This window comes from Salmo trutta, unplaced genomic scaffold, assembly GCF_901001165.1.
Source record: "Salmo trutta unplaced genomic scaffold, fSalTru1.1, whole genome shotgun sequence".
Taxonomy (NCBI): domain Eukaryota; kingdom Metazoa; phylum Chordata; class Actinopteri; order Salmoniformes; family Salmonidae; genus Salmo; species Salmo trutta.
Genome location: NW_021822911.1, coordinates 2,753,947 through 2,776,878, shown reverse-complemented (window position 1 = coordinate 2,776,878; position 22,932 = coordinate 2,753,947). Strand labels below are relative to the sequence as shown.

Genomic DNA, 22,932 nt, shown 5'->3' with positions numbered 1-22,932 from the left:
TGTGTGTGTGTGTCCTGTGTGTGTGTGTGTCCTGTGTGTGTGTGTCCTGTGTGTGTGTGTCCTTGTGTGTGTGTATGTCCTGTGTGGTGTGTGTGTGTGTGGTGTATGTCCTGTGTGTGTGTGTCCTGGTGTGTGTGTGTGTGTGGGGTATGTCCTGTGTGTGTGTGTCCTGTGTGGGTGTGGGTGTGTATGTCGTGTGTGTGTGTGTATGTCCTGTGTGTGTGTGTGTGTATGTCCTGTGTGTGTGTGTGTATGTCCTGTGTGTGTGTGTGTATGTCCAGTGTGTGTGTGTGTGTATGTCCTTGTGTGTGTATGTCCTGTGTGGTGTGTTATGTCCTGTGTGTGTTGTGCTGTGTGTGTGGTGTGTGTCCTGTGTGTGTGTGTGTAGTCCTGGTGTGTGTGTGTCCTGTGTGTGGTGTGTGTCCTGTGTGTGTGTTCCTGTGGTGTGTGTGTATTCCTGTTGTGTGGTTGTGTGTGTGTGTGTAGGTCCGTGTGTGTTGTGTGGTGTGTGGGTATGTCGTGTGTGTGTGTTGTGTGTGGGTAGGTCCGTGTGTGTGTGTATGTCGTGTGTATGTCCTGTGTGTGTGTGTGTATGTCCTGTGTGTGTGTGGTGGTGTATGTCCTGTGTGTGTGTGTGTGTGTCCTGTGTGTGTGTGTGTGTGTATTTCCTGTGTGTGTGGGTGTGTGTATTCCTGTGTGTGTGTGTGGTGTTATGTCATGTGTGTGTGTTGGTTGGTGTATGTCCTGTGTGTGTGTGTGTATGTCCTGTGTGTGTGTGTGTATGTCCGTGTGTGTGTGTGTGTATGTCGTGTGTGTGGTGGTATGTCGTGTGTGTGTGTGTATGTCCTGTGTGTGTGTGTTCCTGTGGTGTGTGTTGTGTGTTGTGTGGTATGTCCTGTGTGTGTGTGTCCCTGTGTGTGTGTGGTGTGTGTATGTACTGTGTGTGTGTGTGTATGTCCTGTGTGTGTGTGTGTGATTGTCTGTGATGTGTGTGTGTTGTATGTCCTGTGTGTGTGTGTGTATGTCCAGTGTGTGTGTGTGTGTGTATGTCCTGTGTGTGTATGTCCTGTGTGTGTATGTCCTGTGTGTGGTGTGTGTGGTGTGTGTGTGTGTCCTGTGTGTGTGTGTGGATGTCCTGTGTGTGTGTGTCCTGTGGTGTGTGTGTGTCCTGTTTGTGTGTCCTCCTGTGTGTGTGTGTGTATGTCCTGTGTGTGTGTGTGTGTGTGTGTATGTCCTGTGTGTGTGTATGTGTGTGTGTGGTGTATGTTCGTGTGTGTGTGTGTGGTGTATGTCGTGTGTGTGTGTATGTCCGTGTGTATGTCCTGTGTGTGTGTGGTATGTCCTGTGTGTGTGTGTGTGTATGTCCTGTGTGTGTGTGTGTGTGTATGTCCTGTGTGTGTGTGTGTGTGTATTTCCTGTGTGTGTGTGTGTGTATGTCCTGTGTGTGTGTGTGTATGTCCTGTGTGTGTGGTGTGTGGTGTATGTCCTGTGTGTGTGTGTGTATGTCCTGTGTGTGTGTGTGTATGTCCTGTGTGTGTGTGTGTATGTCGTGTGTGTGTGTGTATGTCGTGTGTGTGTGTGTATGTCCTGTGTGTGTGTGTGTGTCCTGTGTGTGTGTGTGTCCTGTGTGTGTCCTGTATGTCCTGTGTGTGTGTATGTCCTGTGTGTGTGTGTATGTATGTGTGTTTCACACTTGGACACACACATACACACACAAGACAATCACACACACACACACACACACACACACACACAGGACACACACAGGACACACACAGGACACACACAGGACACACACAGGACACACACAACTTTGTCCAAGTGGTGGTCAGAATGTTTGTCTTAACTAGCCTGAAAAGTCAAACACGTCTGATATGAACATTGACATAAACCCTCCACATACTTGAGTTTCTCCAGTCTGCAGTGTGGATCCTCCAGTCCAGCAGAGAGCAGTCTGACTCCTGAGTCTCCTGGGTGATTGTAGCTCAGGTCCAGCTCTCTCAGGTGTGAGGGGTTTGACCTCAGAGCTGAGACCAGAGAAACACAGCCTTCCTCTGTGACTAGACAGCCTGACAGCCTGCAAAGAGTCAAATCATATTAAAATCACACTGCTATTCTTTGGTGGTGACAATAGTGGCAGTATATTTGTTTCTACATTTTCAGAAATCAGTGTCCTGAAACCTGCCAAATCTATTCATCAATTAATTAATCTTTATTTTAAATGATCATATTACTTGTAGAGAAATATGTACAGTACAAATATTTGAGTAGACTGACCAGACCAGTTTAAAATCAGTATCAGTCAAAAGACAGACAGTGAGGTATCCGATTTAGATTGTATTGAGTATACAGTCCACACCATATCTATTTTGACAGTGAAGATAACATTTTAAATGTGGCTCTAAACTCCAACATTTTGGATTTCAGATCAAATGTTTCATATGAGGTGACAGTATATAATGTCACCTTTTATTTGAGGGTATTTTCATACATATCTGTTTCACCATTTAGAAAAATTAAAGCACTTTATGTATCTAGTCCCCCCATTTAAAGAAGTCATATGTTTTCTGACCAATTCACTCATAGTGTATTAAAGCAGTCAAAAGATTAGTGTTTGGTTGTAAACTAGTTTGTCACATTTGCAGTTTGTTTTGCCCAATAATAAAATGGTGGATGATGACTGGATAATTTTCTGTCTAAGTGAGTAGATGACATGTGTCTAAACACTACTAAATGAATCCTGATGATAACATGATTAATACAAATCATGAATGAATCATGAATAATAATGAGAGAGAAAGTTAGAGGCTACAACAAAACATGCTAACCTCTCACCATTACCAATAACAGAGGCTACAACAAAACATGCTAACCTCTCACCATTACCAATAACAGAGGCTACAACAAAACATGCTAACCTCTCCCCATTACCAATACCAGAGGCTACAACAAAACATGCTAACCTCTCACCATTACCAATAACAGAGGATACAACAAAACATGCCAACCTCTCACCATTACCAATAACAGAGGCTACAACAAAACATGCTAATCTCTCACCATTACCAATAACAGAGGCTACAACAAAACATGCTAACCTCTCACCATTACCAAAAACAGAGGCTACAACAAAACATGCTAACCTCTCACCATTACCAATAACAGAGACTACAACAAAACATGCTAACCTCTCACCATTACCAATAACAGAGGTTACAACAAAACATGCTAACCTCTCACCATTACCAATAACAGAGGATACAACAAAACATGCTAACCTCTCACCATTACCAATAACAGAGGCTACAACAAAACATGCTAACCTCTCACCATTACCAATAACAGAGGCTACAACAAAAGATGCTAACCTCTCACCATTACCAATAACAGAGGCTACAACAAAACATGCTAACCTCTCACCATTACCAATAACAGAGGATACAACAAAACATGCTAACCTCTCACCATTACCAATAACAGAGACTACAACAAAACATGCTAACCTCTCACCATTACCAATAACAGAGGCTACAACAAAACATGCTAACCTCTCACCATTACCAATAATAGCGGCTACAACAAAACATGCTAATCTCCCACAATTACCAATAACAGAGGCTACAACAAAACATGCTAACCTCTCACCATCACCAATAACAGAGGCTACAACAAAACATGCTAACCTCTCACCATTACCAATAACAGAGGCTACAACAAAACATGCTAACCTCTCACCATTACCAATATCAGAGGCTACAACAAAACATGCTAACCTCTCACCATCACCAATAACAGAGGCTACAACAAAACATGCTAACCTCTCCATTACCAATAACAGAGGCTACAACACAACATGCTAACCTCTCACCATTACCAATAACAGAGACTACAACAAAACATGCTAACCTCTCATCATTACTAATAACAGAGGCTACAACAAAACATGCTAACCTCTCACCATTACCAATAACAGAGGCTACAACAAAACACTTGTTGACCAACTACAGGAATACTGACCTCAGAGTATCCAGTCTGCATTGGGGATTCCCCAGTCCAGCAGAGAGCAGCTCCACTCCTGAATCCTTCAGGTCATTGTTACTCAGGTCCAGCTCTCTCAGGTGTGAGGGGTTTGAACTGAGAACTGAGGCCAACACTTTACAGGATGTGTTTCTGAGTTTACAGCCAGTGAGTCTGCCAACACAGAAGAAATACAATGACAGACAGGTTGTATTAAAATGATATGCTTAGCTTTCTCTGTTTACGCTGTTACCCGTTTACAAAAAATGTGTTGGGTTTGACCTCAGAGCTGAGACCAGAGAAGCACAGCCTTCCTCTGTGACTCCACAGCCTGACAGCCTGCAAAGAGTCAAATCATATTAAAACCACACTGCTATTCTTTGGTGGTGAAAATAGTGGCAGTATATTTCTTCAACATATTTAGATATATCAGTGTCCTGAAACCTTCCATATCTACTCAGAAATTAATGAATCATAATATAAATTACAAATTATCAAAGTTTTGCCTGCAGATAGAAACATGTATAGTACAAATATTTGAGTAGACTGACCAGACCAGTTTAAAAGCAGTATCAGTCAAAAGACAGACAGTGAGGTATCAGATGTAGATTGTATTGAGTATACAGTCCACACCATATCTATTTTGACAGTGAAGATAACATTTTAAATGTGGCTCTATACTCCAACATTTTGGATTTCAGATCAAATGTTTCATATGAGGTGACAGTATATAATGCCACCTTTTATTTGAGGATATTTTCATACATATCTGTTTCACCATTTAGAAAAATGAAAGCACTTTATGTATCTAGTCCCCCTATTTGAAGAAGTCATATGTTTTCTGACCAATTCACTCATAGTGGCTTAAAGTCGTCACAAGTTCAGGATTTGATCCGATATTCCTTGAATGCAGCGACTACATCAAGTTTGAGTCACAAACTCGTTGATTGATTTTGCAGTTTGTTTTGGTTGTGTTTTGCCCAATATTAAAATGGTGGATGGTGTAACGTCTGCTTCTAGCTCACACTCTCAAACACGTAGATCCCCCTGAACGCAGCTCACTCTCCAGATCCCAGCCACCTGAATTCTGATCACCTGTTCACACACCTGTATGTCATTATCAAACTCTATTTAGTTCAGTTCTTTGCACCCCCATCATTGTGAAGTGTTGTTTGTTTTGTGACACAAAGCTATTCGGAGTGCTGCATTTCCAGTAATTTACTCCTCCCGTGAACGATAGTTTTTGCCTGCCTCTCTAATGATGCCTTTTGCCGTTTCCCTGCCTGTACTGTTGCCTTTTTGGACCCCCTGTGTATGACCTTCTGCCTGCCCCTGGACCCAGCTACCTGCCTCCTCCTGTGGTCCTTTACAATAAACACCTGCTGAGCCCTGCGCTTGAAACCAGCTCTCTGTCTCCCATCGTGTTCATTACAGATGGTGACTGGAGTCATTTTATTTACAAGTGAGTAGATAACAGGTTTCTAAACACTATTAAAAGCATCCTGATGATGCCATGATTAAGAAAAATCATGAATGAATCATGAATAAATGAGTGAGAAAGTTACAGAAGCTACAACAAAACATGCTAACCTCTCACCATTACCAATAACAGAGGCTACAACAAAACATGCTAACCTCTCACCATTACCAATAACAGAGGCTACAACAAAACATGCTAACCTCTCACCATTACCAATAACAGAGGCTACAACAAAACATGCTAACCTCTCACCATTACCAATTTATTTATTTATTTCACTTTTATTTTAAAAGAAATACAAAAATAATAATCCCCAATGAGTCGTGCACAACCCGTGTCCAAATTAAGCACCTCACATTGTGGTTACTCACTACTTGGTAGATATTCCCTCAGCGAAGTATGGCAGTTCCATGCAGGTTTCCTCACCAAGTCCAAGGCAGCACAGCTCCCCATGCAGACAGTCCTCCTTAGTAACCGATATCCCCATGGCAACACAGCTACCCATGCAGACAGTCCTCCTTAGTAACCGATATCCCCATGGCAACACAGCTTCCCATGCAGACAGTCCTCCTTAGTAACCGATATCCCCATGGCAGCACAGCTACCCATGCAGACAGTCCTCCTTAGTAACCAATATCCCCATGGCAGCACAGCTACCCATGCAGACAGTCCTCCTTAGTAACCGATATCCCCATGGGAACACGAACTCGTTAAGCAATTATCTCCCTTGTGTCACACGATGCTAGGCTAACCTCTAGACTGGCTAATACCTCCACGACGAGACGGTAGCTTCAGTCTTTACTAAGTTTTAACTAAATTATAACAACTCTTTTATTAAATAAACCATGTATTTCCCTTCATGTCTTAGTAGGTATGGGTTTTATTCTAGTTCTGTCGTCGTCTTTTATAATTTTTCTTCACCAACCGTCCTGAGGTAAAACGACCATCCTTTCATCAACGTCTTTTTCCCTCCCGTTAACCAGGTCAACTCCCATTGGCCACAACTTAACAAGCGACCATATTGGTCAAAACTTAAACTTCAAAGTAAAACAAACTATTCACTTATACATTAAATAAATATTTCTTCAAAAAGCATAATGCATTAACAACATTACAGTTTAGGAGCAATTCAATCTTCTTTTAAATATAATACCAATTAATTATAACAAATAAACTCAATACTTGGTTCAAACAAGGGTATTACACAAACATACAGTCAATAATACAGTAGAAAAATAAGTCTATATACAATGTTAGCAAATGAAGTGAAATAAGGGAGGTAAAGGCAAAAAAAGACCATGGTGGCAAAGTAAATACAATATAGCAAGTAAAACACTGGAATGGTAGATATGCAGTGGAAGAAAGTGCAAAGTAGAAATAATGGGGTGCAAAGGAGCTAAATAAATAAATACAGTAGGGGAAGAAGTAGTTGGGCAAAATTATAGATGGGCTATGTACAGGTGCAGTAATCTGTGAGCTGCTCTGACAGCTGGTGCTTAAAGCTAGTGAGGGAGATAAGTGTTTCCAGTTTTAGAGATTTTTGTAGTTCGTTCCAGTCATTGGCAGCAGAGAACTGGAAGAAGAGGCGGCCGAAGGAGGAAGTGGCTTTGGGGGTGACCAGGGAGATATACCTGCTGGAGCGCGTGCTACAGGTGGGTGCTGCTATGGTGACCAGCGAGCTGAGATAAGGGGGGACTTTACCTAGCAGGGTCTTGTAGATGACCTGGAGCCAGTGGGTTTAGCGATGAGTATGAAGCGAGGGCCAGACAACGAGAGCGTACAGGTCGCAGTGGTGGGTAGTACAGTGGTTGGGAAAAGTATTTGATCCCCTGCTGATTTTGTACGTTTGCCCACTTACAAAGAAATGATCAGTCTATAATTTTAATGGTAGGTTTATTTGAACAGTGAGAGACAGAATAACAGCAAAAAAATCAAGAAAAACGCATGTCAAAAATGTTATACAATTATTTGCATTTTAATGAGGAAAATAAGTATTTGACCCCTCTGCAAAACATGACTTAGTACTTGGTGGCAAAACCCTTGTTGGCAATCAGAGGTCAGACGTTTCTTGTAGTTGGCCACCAGGTTTGCACACATCTCAGGAGGGATTTTGTCCCACTCCTCTTTGCAGAGCTTCTCCAAGTCATTAAGGTTTCGAGGCTGACGTTTGGCAACTCGAACCTTCAGCTCCCTCCACAGATTTTCTATGGGATTAAGGTCTGGAGACTGGCTAGGCCACTCCAGGACCTTAATGTGCTTCTTCTTGAGCCACTCCTTTGTTGCCTTGGCCGTGTGTTTTGGGTCATTGTCATGCTGGAATACCCATCCACAACCCATTTTCAATGCCCTGGCTGAGGGAAGGAGGTTCTCACCCAAGATTTGACGGTACATGGCCCCGTCTATCGTCCCTTTGATGCAGTGAAGTTGTCCTGTCCCCTTAGCAGAAAAACACCCCCAAAGCATAATGTTTCCACCTCCATGTTTGACGGTGGAGATGGTGTTCTTGGGGTCATAGGCAGCATTCCTCCTCCTCCAAACACGGCGAGTTGAGTTGATGTCAAAGATCTCCATTTTGGTCTCATATGACCACAACATTTTCACCCAGTTGTCCTCTGAATCATTCAGATGTTCATTGGCAGACTTCAGACGAGCCTGTATATGTGCTTTCTTGAGCAGGGGGACCTTGCGGGCGCTGCAGGATTTCAGTCCTTCACGGCGTAGTGTGTTACCAATTGTTTTCTTGGTGACTATGGTCCCAGCTGCCTTGAGATCATTGACAAGATCCTCCCGTGGAGTTCTGGGCTGATTCCTCACCGTTCTCATGATCATTGCAACTTCACGAGGTGAGATCTTGCATGGAGCCCCAGGCCGAGGGATATTGACAGTTCTTTTGTGTTTCTTCCATTTAGGAATAATCGCACCAAATGTTGTCACCTTCTCACCAAGCTGCTTGGCGATGGTCGTGTAGCCCATTCCAGCCTTGTGTAGGTCTACAATCTTGTCCCTGACATCCTTGGAGAGCTCTTTGGTCTTGGCCATGGTGGAGAGTTTGGAATCTGATTGATTGATTGCTTCTGTGGACAGGTGTCTTTTTTTACAGGTAACAAGTTGCGGTTAGGAGCACTCCCTTTAAGAGTGTGCTCCTCATCTCAGCTCGTTACCTGTATAAAAGACACCTGGGAGCCAGAAATCTTTCTGATTGAGAGGGGGTCAAATACTTATTTCCCTCATTAAAATGCAAATCAATTTATAACATTTCTGACATTAGTTTTTCTGGATGTTTTTGTAGTTATTCTGTCTCTCACTGTTCAAATAAACCTACCATTAAAATTATAGACTGATCCTTTCTTTGTCAGTGGGCAAACGTACAAAATCAGCAGGGGATCAAATACTTTTTTCCCCCACTGTATATGGGGCTTTGGTGACAAAACGGATGGCACTGTGATAGACTGCATCCAATTTATTGAGTAGGGTATTGGAAGCTATTTTGTAAATGACATCGCCGAAGTCGAGGACCGGTAGGATGGTCAGTTTTATAAGGGTATGTTTGGCAGCATGAGTGAAGGATGCTATGTTGTGAAATAGGAAGCCAATTCTAGATTTAATTTGGGATTGGAGATGCTTATAGTGAGTCTGGAAGGAGAGTTTACAGTCTAACCAGACACCTAGGTATTTGTAGTTGTCCACATATTCTAAGTCAGAACCGTCCAGAGTGTTCAGAAACATGTTCTCTTCTTACTGACAATACAAGTGAAGTGACTCCAAAATGACAGGACATTATTCACCATTCAGTTTCTATTAGGAAAAACATAATCCAGAACACAACCAATAAATGGTGACATTCTGTACTGTCAACTAATATGAAACATTTGATCTCAAATCCAAAATGCTGGAGCATAGCACCACATTTAAAACTGTAGACTTCACTGTCCAAACACATATGGTGTGGACTATGTGTGTCTGGTAAACACATGTGGATCTGGTGAACAGTTATCACTTGTTGACCAACTACAGGAATACTGACCTCAGAGTCTCCAGTTTACAGTGTGGATCCTCCAGTCCAGCAGAGAGCAGATTCACTCCTGAATCCTTCAGGTCATTGTTTCTCAGATCCAGCTCTCTCAGGTGTGAGGGGTTTGACTTCAGAGCTGAGACCAGAGAAGCACAGCCTTTCTTTGTGACTCCACAGCCTGACAGCCTGACAATGAGATCATCATGACTTCACAAACACACTGTTAATTTAACACCAGTAGTGTAGAAGGACAATGGTAGATGCATTTGGTTCATATTCCAAACAACATATAGATTCATCTTCCATCAATGCATTTATTCAATATGTTTTTCAATATACATATTATAATAAATATTTTTCTCTAAACATAATATTTCTTCCTGATGATTACTTCTTATATGTCATTTTATTTACTCACAGAACAGCTCTGGAGGCTTTGACCACTGGCAGCAGCCTCAGAAGACCTTCCTCTGATCTGGAGTATTTCTTCAGGTCAAACACATCCAGCTCCTTTTCTGAAGTCAGCAACACAAAGACCAGAGCTGACCAATGTGCAGGTGACAGGCTGGGTTTTGAGAGACTTCCTGAGCTCAGGTAGCTTTGGATCTCCTCCACTAGAGAATGGTCATTCAGTTCATTCAGACAGTGGAACAGATTGATGCTCCTCTCTGGAGAGGGATTCTCCCTGATCTTCTCCTTGATGTACTTGACTGTCTCTTCATGGGTCTGTGAGCTGCTTCTTGTCTTTGTCAGTAGACCTCGTAAGTGCTTCTGATTGGACTCCAGTGAGAGGCCCAGAAGGAAGCGGACGAACAGGTCCAGGTTTCCCATCTCACTTTGTAAGGCTTTATCCACAGCACTCTTGTAGACAGTAACTTCAGCCTTGTCTCTGTACAGCAGAGAAAAGATACTGGACTTTGTTTGCAGTTTGTCCATGAGATTCTCATTGTTGTTGATGAATGAGAGGAACACATACACAGCAGCCAGAAACTCCTGAATGCTCAGATGAACAAAGCAGTACACCTTGTCTTGGTACAGCCCACATTCCTCTTTAAAGAGCTGTGTGCACAATCCTGAGTACACTGAGGCTTCACTGACATCAATGCCAGCCTCTTTCAGGTCTTCTTCATAGAAAATCAGATTGCCCTTCACTAGCTGTTGAAAAGCCAGTTTTCCCAGTGACAGAATGCTCTTTTTATTCCAGTGTGGACCTGTCTCTTCTTTCCCAAGATACTTTTCATTCTTCTGTTTGGTATGAAACACCACAAGGTGTGTGTACATATCAGTCAAAGTCTTGGGCATCTCTTCTCTCTTATGTTTCAGCATGTTTTCAAGGACTATTGCAGAAATCCAACAGAAGACTGGAATGTGGCACATGATGTGGAGGCTCCTTGATGTCTTTATGTGTGAGATGATTCTGCTGGCCAGGTCCTCATCACTGAATCTCTTCCTGAAGTACTCCTCCTTCTGTGGGTCATTGAACCCTCGTACCTCTGTCACCTGGTCAACACACCCTGAAGGGATCTTATTGGCTGCTGCAGGTCGGGTAGTTATCCAGAGGAGAGCAGAGGGAAGCAGATTTCCCTTGATGAGATTTGTCAGCAGAACATCCACTGAGGTTGACTCTGTGACGTCACAACAGATCTTGTTCTTCTGGAAGTCTAGGGGCAGTCGGCACTCATCCAGACCATCAAAGATGAACAGAACTTTGTACTTGTCGTAGTTGGAGATTCTTGATTCTTTGGTTTCCATTGAGAAGTGATTAAGAAGTTCAATGAAAGTGTGTTTTTCCTCTTTCATCAAATTCAGCTCCCGAAAAGGGAATGAAAACACAAATTGGACATCCTGATTTGCTTTTCCTTCAGCCCAGTCCAGAATGAACTTCTGCACAGAGACTGTTTTTCCAATGCCAGCGACTCCCTTCGTCAGCACAGTTCTGATACGTTTGTCTTGTCCAGTTAAGGGTTTGAAGATGTCGTTACATTTGATTGCAGTCTCTGGTCTTGCTTGTTTCCTGGTTGTTGTCTCAATCTGTCTCAGCTCATGTTCATTATTGACCTGTCCTGTTCCACCCTCTGTGATGTAGAGCTCTGTGTAGATCTTATTGAGAAGTGTTGGGTTTCCTTGTTTAGCAATCCCCTCAAATACACATTGAAACTTCTTCTTTAGATTAGATTTGAGTTCACGTTGGCAAATCACAGCAAGCTCATCTGAATCTAGAAATAACACAGAGGATATTAATATTCCATCTGTTTTAATGCCTACAGTATTGTAGGACTGTTATAAAGTTTAAAGTTTAAATTATAATAATTTCTTCTCTTAACTGATTGTATAAATGTTTTCATAATGCATTACAGACTGGTGTGACTGATTATATTATTATTGGTATTATTGATGGTATTATTAATGTTCTCTCTCTCTCTCTAAATTAATCAACACAACACATCCCTGCTGCTACTTGATGAGGTCACTAGGTGTTGTGTTAAGGCTGCTACAATATCATTGAGTTACACAGCTACTTTAGCTGTACTTTAGCTACAGCTTTTAAATGTTATAAAACAGCATTCAACATGAGGCAGACAGATCTTACAGTTCTCCAGTGTGTCAGCGAGCTCCTTCTGGTTCATTTTCCTCAGGACGTGCAGTGTGATCTTCAGAGCCCCCTCTCTGGCACTGCTCTCCTGCTTCTCATCTTCAACATCCACCACTTCCTTATCCTGCTTCTGACTCTCAAAGCCTTCTGGGAGTTCTGGACTAAGAATCCTCTTGAACATCTTCAGCTCGTTCTTCACAAATGTCATCATTTTCTCTTCAAGCAACTGAAATAAATCAAGTAAATAAGTTAAGCAAGAGAAGAAATGGCTTCTCATTAAGACAATAATGAATAATTGACAGATCAACTTTACTTGAGGAAAACAAAAGTACATAACAGGACCACATACACTGAATATAGAGTCCAGGTCTGTTTGATGACTCTGGGAAGACTGACCACTGAGAATCTCTGACTCTGATCTCTCCTGTTGGTTTCTGTGGACAAAACATGAGATTACATCTCCTCATCCAGGGAGTACACACACACACACACACACACACACACACACACACACACACACACACACACACACACACACACACACACACACACACACACACACACACACACACACACACACACACACACACACACACACACACAAACACACACACACACACACACACACACACAGTTTTAGGACTATGAAAATGGACTAAAGGATTAGCCTATGGATTATGAAAACAACCAAAAGAAATGTGAAAATGGGAGAGGAGAAATGACTAGAGACAGTGTTGTTTAACTCACTGACCATGACCCATGAGTTCTTCTTACCTTTGTTCAGTAGAAAAGTCTCCCTCTCTAAACTCTATAAGACGACCCATAGACCAGTCACTCTTCATGGACACACAGCTGGGTACAGGGGAGGCTGGTCTCTCCTGCTTGATTGGTCTTCAACACAACAGAGACAAACATTACATCTCTCATCTACTCTGATCTCAGATGGGGAAACATAAGAAGAGTTCCTAAACGAAACATATCACTTTACGGAAATGAGCTTTTATTGTTTAAAGAAATTATGTATTAATTATTACATCTCTCACAGACAAGGATTTGTTTAAAATCTATCACTTGATGGTTTCATTTCAGAGAGACAAAAATCATGTTTTTTTTATGCAAAATGCTATATATCTCCCTCACTCTCAAATGTGACCGACCGGCTCAATTTGGTAATTAACTAAATAACTACATATATAGTGATTTTGGTTTATGTCAGTTTAATTGTTTGTTATAGTATAAGTTCTTATTTTATGATTGTAAGTGATACAATTAACTAGTAATTAGGAGTAATTACAACTTTAGTAAGGAATAACACATTTTTCAGCACTACTGCAGTTGCTAAATAATTCCAATAGATGGCAGCATAAGACCACAATGACATTTCAGAATATTAGTTTAGTTTTCTCCCTGGATACACCACCACTCCCCACGCTTCCTGCAGAACCCCTGCAGTACCTCTGCAGACCCCGGATTGAGAACCCCTGATTTAGCAGATGCTCTTATCCAGAGAGATTTACAGTAACTGCATTCACCTTAAGATAGCTAATTATTTAGAAAATAATCTTAATTAATTATTCATAAAATTGTCATCTTACCTCTTAGCTTTGGTGTCATGTCCCCCAGAGAGATGCATTTTGGAGGCAGGGCCCCCCTCTTCTCTCTCCCCAGAGAGACTCATTTTAGAGGTAGGGCCCCCTTCCTCTCTCTCCCCAGAGAGACTCATTTTAGAGGCAGGGCCCCCCTCCTCTCTCTCCTCAGAGAGACTCATTTTAGAGTCAGGGCCCCCCTCCTCTCTCTCCCCAGAGAGACTCCTTTTAGAGTCAGGGCCCCCCTCCTCTCTCTCCCCAGAGAGACTCATTTTAGAGTCAGGGCCCCCCTCCTCTCTCTCCCCAGAGAGACTCATTTTTGAGTCAGGGCTCCCCTCTTCTCTCTCCCCAGAGAGACTCATTTTAGAGTCAGGGCCCCCCTCCTCACTCTCCCCAGAGAGACTCATTTTAGAGTCAGGGCCCCCCTCCTCTCTCTCCTCAGAGAGACTCATTTTAGAGTCAGGGCCCCCCTCCTCTCTCTCCCCAGAGAGACTCATTTTAGAGTCAGGGCCCCCCTCCCCTCTCTCCCCAGAGAGACTCATTTTAGAGACAGGGCTCCCCTCTTCACTCTCCCCAGAGAGACTCATATTAAAGCACTGACACCTGTAAACAGAGATTCAGCATGTTGGTTGTGGTTAACACAGTGACAACTAAACAGAGATCCAGCATGTTGGTTGTGGTTAACACAGTGACAACTAAACAGAGATCCAGCATGTTGGTTGTGGTTAACACAGTGACAACTAAACAGAGATCCAGCATGTTGGTTGTGGTTAACACAGTGACAACTAAACAGAGATCCAGCATGTTGGTTGTAGTTAACACAGTGACAACTAAACAGAGATCCAGCATGTTGGTTGTGGTTAACACAATGACAACTAAACAGAGATCCAGCATGTTGGTTGTGGTTAACACAGTGACAACTAAACAGAGATCCAGCATGTTGGTTGTGGTAAACACAGTGACAACTAAACAGAGATCCAGCATGTTGGTTGTGGTTAACATAGTGACAACTAAACAGAGATCCAGCATGTTGGTTGTGGTTAACACAGTGACAACTAAACAGAGATCCAGCATGTTGGTTGTGGTTAACACAGTGAGAACTAAACAGAGATCCAGCATGTTGGTTGTGGTTAACATAGTGACAACTAAACAGAGATCCAGCATGTTGGTTGTGGTTAACACAGTGACAACTAAACAGAGATCCAGCATGTTGGTTGTGGTTAACACAGTGACAACTAAACAGAGATCCAGCATGTTGGTTGTGGTTAACACAGTGACAACTAAACAGAGATCCAGCATGTTGGTTGTGGTTAACACAGTGACAACTAAACAGAGATCCAGCATGTTGGTTGTGGTTAACACAGTAACAACTCATTCTTGATTGTCAATTGTTCTCATTTATTCATTATCTCTCTTTGAAATAAAACATTTACTAACAGACATAGAAGCAGTCAGGTGATTAAAAGCAATCACATTAATATGTATTTCTTCTCCATGGTAACTGTCAATAATAATAATAAGACACTGTTTGTTAAGGTAGTTATAGACAGTACAGCAACAATAATAATAATAATAAGTCTCTGTTTGTTAAGGTAGTTATAGACAGTACAGCAACAACAATAATAATAATAATAATAAGTCTCTCTTTGTTAAGTCAGTTATAGACAGTACAACAACAATAATAATATTAATAATAATAATAATAAGTCACTGTTTGTTAAGGTAGTTATAGACAGTACAGCAACACAAGGCCATGTCTCACACGTATTTGTATTCACTAACAGTAGGCTATTTATTGTCTTTCAATCTGTTATTTTCTAAACGTATCTGAGAATGTAGACAGAAGGGCTAAAACGGACATGATTGATCCGAGGAGGAAATTGTTGATCCATTCAGAAAGGTTTTATGCATCAAGTGAGAGATGTTATATTATGTAAAGTAGACTAGGTTATAATGTATAATGGCGTTTTGTTAGTGATATGCAGATCAAGGTCTATACCTCGGCTATAGCCTACATATCATAGATGACCAGTCTAAACCTGTTCAGATCAACATAATGTTATAGTCCTACCAGTAGCAGGACAGAGAATGTACTGTATATAACCTACATATCATAGATGACCAGTCTAAACCTGTTCAGATCAACATAATGTTATAGTCCTACCAGTAGCAGGACAGAGAATGTACTGTATATAACCTACATATCATAGATGACCAGTCTAAACCTGTTCAGATCAACATAATGTTATAGTCCTACCAGTAGCAGAACAGAGAATGTACTGTATATAACCTACATATCATAGATGACCAGTCTAAACCTGTTCAGATCAACATAATGTTATAGTCCTACCAGTAGCAGGACAGAGAATGTACTGTATATAACCTACATATCATAGATGACCAGTCTAAACCTGTTCAGATCAACATAATGTTATAGTCCTACCAGTAGCAGGACAGAGAATGTACTGTATATAACCTACATATCATAGATGACCAGTCTAAACCTGTTCAGATCAACATAATGTTATAGTCCTACCAGTAGCAGGACAGAGAATGTACTGTATATAACCTACATATCATAGATGACCAGTCTAAACCTGTTCAGATCAACATAATGTTATAGTCCTACCAGTAGCAGGACAGAGAATGTACTGTATATAACCTACATATCATAGATGACCGGTCTAAACTTGTTCAGATCAACATAATGTTATAGTCCTACCAGTAGCAGGACAGAGAATGTACTGTATATAACCTACATATCATAGATGACCGGTCTAAACTTGTTCAGATCAACATAATGTTATAGTCCTACCAGTAGCAGGACAGAGAATGTACTGTATATAACCTACATATCATAGATGACCAGTCTAAACCTGTTCAGATCAACATAATGTTATAGTCCTACCAGTAGCAGGACAGAGAATGTACTGTATATAACCTACATATCATAGATGACCAGTCTAAACCTGTTCAGATCAACATAATGTTATAGTCCTACCAGTAGCAGGACAGAGAATGTACTGTATATAACCTACATATCATAGATGACCAGTCTAAACCTGTTCAGATCAACATAATGTTATAGTCCTACCAGTAGCAGGACAGAGAATGTACTGTATATAACCTACATATCATAGATGACCAGTCTAAACCTGTTCAGATCAACATAATGTTATAGTCCTACCAGTAGCAGGACAGAGAATGTACTGTATATAACCTACATATCATAGATGACCAGTCTAAACCTGTTCAGATCAACATAATGTTATAGTCCTACCAGTAGCAGGACAGAGAATGTACTGTATATAACCTACATATCATAGATGACCAGTCTAAACCTGTTCAGATCAACATAATGTTATAGTCCTACCAGTAGCAGGACAGAGAATGTACTGTATATAACCTACATATCATAGATGACCAGTCTAAACCTGTTCAGATCAACATAATGTTATAGTCCTACCAGTAGCAGGACAGAGAATGTACTGTATATAACCTACATATCATAGATGACCAGTCTAAACCTGTTCAGATCAACATAATGTTATAGTCCTACCAGTAGCAGGACAGAAAATGTACTGTATATAACCTACATATCATAGATGACCAGTCTAAACCTGTTCAGATCAACATAATGTTATAGTCCTACCAGTAGCAGGACAGAGAATGTACTGTATATAACCTACATATCATAGATGACCAGTCTAAACCTGTTCAGATCAACATAATGTTATAGTCCTACCAGTAGCAGGACAGAGAATGTACTGTATATAACCTACATATCATAGATGACCAGCCTAAACCTGTTCAGATCAGTTCACAGAGAACATCAGGTTTGTCAGCATGATAAGTGATCATAGCCTTATAATAGTTTGTAGGTAGTCTAGACCAACAGTACGAGAGTCTGCCCGTCTTTCCTACATACCAACACATCTATTCAATGTTACCGAGAAATATGTGCCACAGTTTCAACAGCCATTTTTTGTAACTGCGTAGACAACACACTTACTTTCACGTTCATATGAGGAAATCACAAAACTTCTGACAGTCACTGGTGCAGCCGCCTGTTTTCTTGCAGATGAAGCAGCTTTCACAGGCAACTCATTCAACCAGCCTAAACAACAGTAAATACAAGATGTTGAATGGTCAAAAGTGAATCTCAATAGAGCCATATACATTAGAGAGAGGTATATTGCTGCAGATGTTGGATCTTAATTTGAGCCAGTTTGCTACACCAGGAAAATAATCCTGCAGAAACAGGACATTTTAATTATTGTGTGGATTATAATTAATGAACAGTTTTAAAATGGAAAAGTGAAATGTATCATCTTCAGAAACATTTTCTAAAGTTTAATTACACTCAAATACACTACAAGTTTAGTTTTTCTGCATCAGGGTGATCAAATTAAGATCCTACATCTGTACAGAGTTTGTCTTTATCTGAAAAGGGCAGTTTGAATTATTAGCAATAACATTGCAACTGTCAGCTGATGTAAACCTATGTGATTGGATGTTATAGACCCCCATACATATCCCCATGTACAATTATGTGTACAGATGTAGGATCTTAATTTGATCACCCCCACTGCAGAAAAACTTTCCAGCAATGCAGGAAATGTAAAACTTGTAGTGTATTTGAGGTTTAAAAAAGCTTCTGAAGTTTGTAATTTTCCACTTTGAGTTCTCTGTCTCAGTAGTAGTAGACTGTTAGGAGGGTTTTACTGTCATTCACTATACTAACATTACACCAACCTGTCTCAGTAGTAGTAGACTGTTAGGAGTGTTTTACTGTCATTCACTATACTAACATTACACCAACCTGTCTCAGTAGTAGTAGACTGTTAGGAGGGTTTTACTGTCATTCACTATACTAACATTACACCAACCTGTCTCAGTAGTAGTAGACTGTTAGGAGAGTTTTACTGTCCTTCACTATACTAACATTACACCAACCTGTCTCAGTAGATTTTTTTCTGTTCTGTTGTGTATATTCTGATGGGTGAGGCCTGAGCTGGAATGTGAAGCTAACTGAAGCTGGCTAGCTTTAGAAAACCAGTATATCAAGCCTGTATCATAGTTTACCCCTCAGGCTACGTTCAGGTTTCAGCAAGAGGCAGGTATCAACATGCTGAGTCGTAGGCTACAACCTGGGTTGTATTCATTAGTTTACTCCACAGCCAACAGTTTTAAGATGTTAAATAAAACATAAACCGTTTACTCTGAACGCTGTACAATGTGACCTAATCGGTTTCTGTTGCCAAACGTTTTGCTACGGTCGGCACTAATGAATACACACAAACTGTTTTGAGGAAGGGTAAGTTGTTGTTAGGCTCTCGAACAATATTTATTTGTCTCTCTTTCACACAACATACCTTCCTGAGTGAAAAGAGTTAACTGTAGATTATAAAGAGAAAATGTTTGTTTGTTGCTTGTTGTGTTTTAAGCCTGTTTTGAGAAGACAAGTGTATAGACCTATGATAGGGTACACTCTTAGAATAAAGGGTTCCAAACGGGTCCTCCGGCTGTCCCCGTAGGAGAACGCTTTTGGGTTCCAGGTAGAACCCTTCTGGCTTCCATGTAGAACCCTCTGTGGAAAGGGTTCTTCACGGAACCCAAAAGTGTTCTACCTAGTACCAAAAAGGGTTCTACAAAGGGTTCTCCTATGGGGACAGCCAAAGAACCCTTTTAGATTGTAGATAGTGTAGGAGCGATCACCCTGGGGCACACAGATGGGCACAGAACGAATTCACCCCACGCATCTAATTTATATCAAAAACATTTTAAGGAGAGTAGGACTATTATAACACTGTCCATCAAAAATATAATTAACTATATGAATACACACAACAATATCATCAACTATATGAATACACATAACAATATCATCAACTATATGAATACACATAACAATATCATCAACTATATGAATACACATAACAATATCATCAACTATATGAATACACACAACAATATCACCAACTATATTAATACACATGACAATCGTCGTCTTACCTTTTATCTCTCAATAGAAACAGAGTCTGAATGATCATTCGGTCGTCGAAAGTTACTTTCGTTTGCTCTGCTCATTTACATATCAGGTTCTGCCTGTTCTCTCTCCGAGTCCCTCTCTCTTTACAGCTCTTACAATGTGCCTTGGCAAACATTCTACAACTGTCTGGAACTCTATTGGAGGGATGGTGGTGTTCTATTGTGTTGAGACCTGGTGACTGAGACGGCCGTGGCATATTGTGAAACATCAGCAAGTTCAGCAGTCTTCATCACTGAAGCTCCTGCCAATCGTGCCCCAACAATCACCAATCGTTAAGCTCTTCCCGAGCAGGGTCACAGTCTCTCCTGGTTGCAGCTCCTCTCTCTCCCCAGGGGTAGCAGCTCCTCTCTCCCCAGGGGTAGCAGCTCCTCTCTCCCCAGGGGTAGCAGCTCCTCTCTCCCCAGGGGTTGCACCTCCTCTCTCCCCCCCAGGGGTCGCAGCTCCTCTCTCTCCCCAGGGGTAGCAGCTCCTCTCTCTCCCCAGGGGTAGCAGCTCCTCTCTCTCCCCAGGGGTAGCAGCTCCTCTCTCTTCCCAGGGGTAGAAGCTCCTCTCTCTCCCCAGGGGTAGCAGCTCCTCTCTCTCCCCAGGGGTAGCAGCTCCTCTCTCTCCCCAGGGGTAGCAGCTCCTCTCTCTCCCCAGGGGTAGCAGCCCCTCTCACCCCAGGGGTAGCAGCTCCTCTCTCTCCCCAGGGGTAGCAGCTCCTCTCTCCCCAGTGGTAGCAGCTCCTCTCTCTCCCCAGGGGTAGTAGCTCCTCTCTCCCCAGGGGTAGCAGCTCATCTCTCCCCAGGGGTAGCAGTTCCTCTCTCCCCAGGGGTAGCAGCACCTCTCTCCCCAGGGGTAGCAGCACCTCTCTCCCCAGGGGTAGCAGCTCCTCTCTCCTCAATGGTAGCAGCTTCTCTCTCCCCTTGGATGTGAAGACATTGGTGGCTTAGCCCATAGCCATTAGGGGGGTCAGGGACGGAATTTCAACAGCTAAAACCATGAATACAACACCAGTGTATTGTCAAAAATCACTCAAGATCTTCAAAAATAGACTCTGACCTGTCTAATGAGCCAAACTGATTAAAGAATCCCACAGTACCTAAACACTCACTTTCTCTCTCTCTCTCTCTCTCTCTCTCCTCTCTCTCCTCTCTCTCTCTCTCTCTCTCTCTCTCTCTCTCTCTCTCTCTCTCTCTCTCTCTCTCTCTCTCTCTCTCTCTCTCTCTCTCTCTCTCTCTCTCTCTCTCTTACATACATACATACTCACAAACAGTGCAGTAATTAGAACCCCTATAGCAGCTATAAGTAATACAGTCTACTGTCCACTCCCCTCTTCTGCCTCTCTCCAACACTTTCTCTGTGTCTTGGCTGGTGTCTCTCTCCATCACCAGAATAATTGGTGAAGGTTAGGCCTACTACACTACAACATTCAAAACATGAAAACACAACTACATAACTAGCCTGTACAACCTCTCTTTCGTATCGTCTGAGATCGCTAAAGACTGGAAAGCTGCCGCGGTCATCCCCCTCTTCAAAGGGGGTGACACTCTAGACCCAAACTGTTAAAGACCTAAATCTATCCTACCCTGCCTTTCTAAAGTCTTCGAAAGACAAGTTAATAAACAGATCACCGACCATCTCGAATCCCACCGTACCTTCTCCGCTATGCAATCTGGTTTCAGAGCTGATCATGGGTGCACCTCAGCCACGCTCAAGGTCTTTAACGATATCATAACCGCCATTGATAAAAGGCAATACTGTGCAGCCGTCTTCATCGACCTGGCCAAGGCTTTCGACTCTGTCAATCACCGCATTCTTATCAGCAGACTCAACAGCCTTGGTTTCTCTAATGACTGCCTCGCCTCGTTCACCAACTACTTCTCTGATAGAGTTCAGTGTGTGAAATCGGAGGGCCTGTTGTCCGGACCTCTGGCGGTCTCTATGGGGGGTGCCACAGGGTTCAATTCTCGGGCCGACTCTTTTCTCTATATACATCAATGATGTCGCTCTTGCTGCTGGTGAGTCTCTGATCCACCTCTACGCAGATGACACCATTCTGTATACTTCTGGCCCTTCTTTGGACACTGTGTTAACAACCCTCCAGACAAGCTTCAATGCCATACAACACTCCTTCCGTGGCCTCCAACTGCTCTTAAATGCAAGTAAAACTAGATGCATGTTCTTCAACCGATCGCTGCCCGCACCTGCCCGCCCGTCATGCATCACTACTCTGGACGGTTCTGACTTAGAATATGTGGACAACTATAAATACCTGGGTGTCTGGTTAGACTGTAAACTCTCCTTCCAGACTCACGTTAAGCATCTCCATTCCAAAATTAAATCTAGAATCGGTGTCCTATTTCGCAACAAAGCTTCCTTCACTCACGCTGCCAAACATACCCTCGTAAAACTGACTATCCTACCGATCCTCGACTTCGGCAATGTCATTTACAAAATAGCCTCCAACACTCTACTCAGCAAATTGGATGCAGTCTATCACAGTGCCATCCGTTTTGTCACCAAAGCCCGATATACTACCCATCACTGCGACCTGTATGCTCTCATTGGCTGGCCCTCGCTTCATATTCGTCGCCAAACCCACTGGCTCACTGGTCACAATAGCAGCACTCACCCATAGCAAGCGCTCCAGCAGGTATATTTCACTGGTCACCCCCAAAGCCAATTCCTCCTTTGGCCGCCTTTCCTTCCAGTTCCCTGCTGCCAATGACTGGAACGAACTGCAAAAATCACTGAAGCTGGAGACTCATATCTCCCTCACTAACTTTAAGCATCAGCTGTCAGAGCAGCTTACCGATCATTGCACCTGTCCATAGCCCATCTGTAAATTTCCCAACCAACTACCTCATCCCCATTTTGTTATTTTTGTTATCCTTTGCATCCCAGTATCTCTACTTGCACATTCATCTTCTGCACATCTATCACTCCAGTGTTTAATTGCTAAATTGTAATTATTTCTCCACTCTGGCCTATTTATTGCCTTACCTCCCTAATCTTACTACATTTGCACACACTGTATATAGACTTTTCTATTGCGTTATTGACTGTACGCTTGTTTATTGTCATAAACTTCGTCGTCTGAAGAGGAAAAATCATCGGACCAATATGCAGCGGGTATATTGCTCATCTTCGTATTTATTGAAGGTAAACACACTCAAACAAAATAACGACGATAACAGTCCAGTAAGGTGA

The 22,932-nt window shown here is 42.2% G+C and overlaps 1 protein-coding gene and 1 long non-coding RNA gene across 3 annotated transcripts; both read right to left on the bottom strand.

Annotated features, from left to right (window-relative positions):
• Positions 1–9,923: 9,923 nt before the first annotated feature.
• LOC115186578 (NLR family CARD domain-containing protein 3-like) lies at positions 9,924–11,687 on the bottom strand (the record flags this gene model as incomplete). Its single annotated transcript, XM_029746168.1, has 1 exon — positions 9,924–11,687. A coding segment is annotated over one exon (1,764 nt), but the record flags the coding sequence as incomplete, so codon positions are not given.
• An 816-nt stretch (positions 11,688–12,503) lies between these two features.
• On the bottom strand, positions 12,504–20,108 carry LOC115186719 (uncharacterized). Of its 2 annotated transcripts, XR_003875853.1 has the most exons (4): positions 19,704–20,108; positions 17,701–17,805; positions 12,877–12,993; positions 12,504–12,536 (listed from the first exon to the last, which is right to left on the bottom strand). It is a non-coding gene; the product is annotated as an uncharacterized LOC115186719 (long non-coding RNA). The 2 variants fall into 2 exon arrangements; XR_003875854.1 differs by lacking the exons at positions 12,504–12,536; positions 12,877–12,993 and adding an exon at positions 14,281–14,291 and having other exon boundaries at positions 19,704–20,103.
• Positions 20,109–22,932: the final 2,824 nt, after the last annotated feature.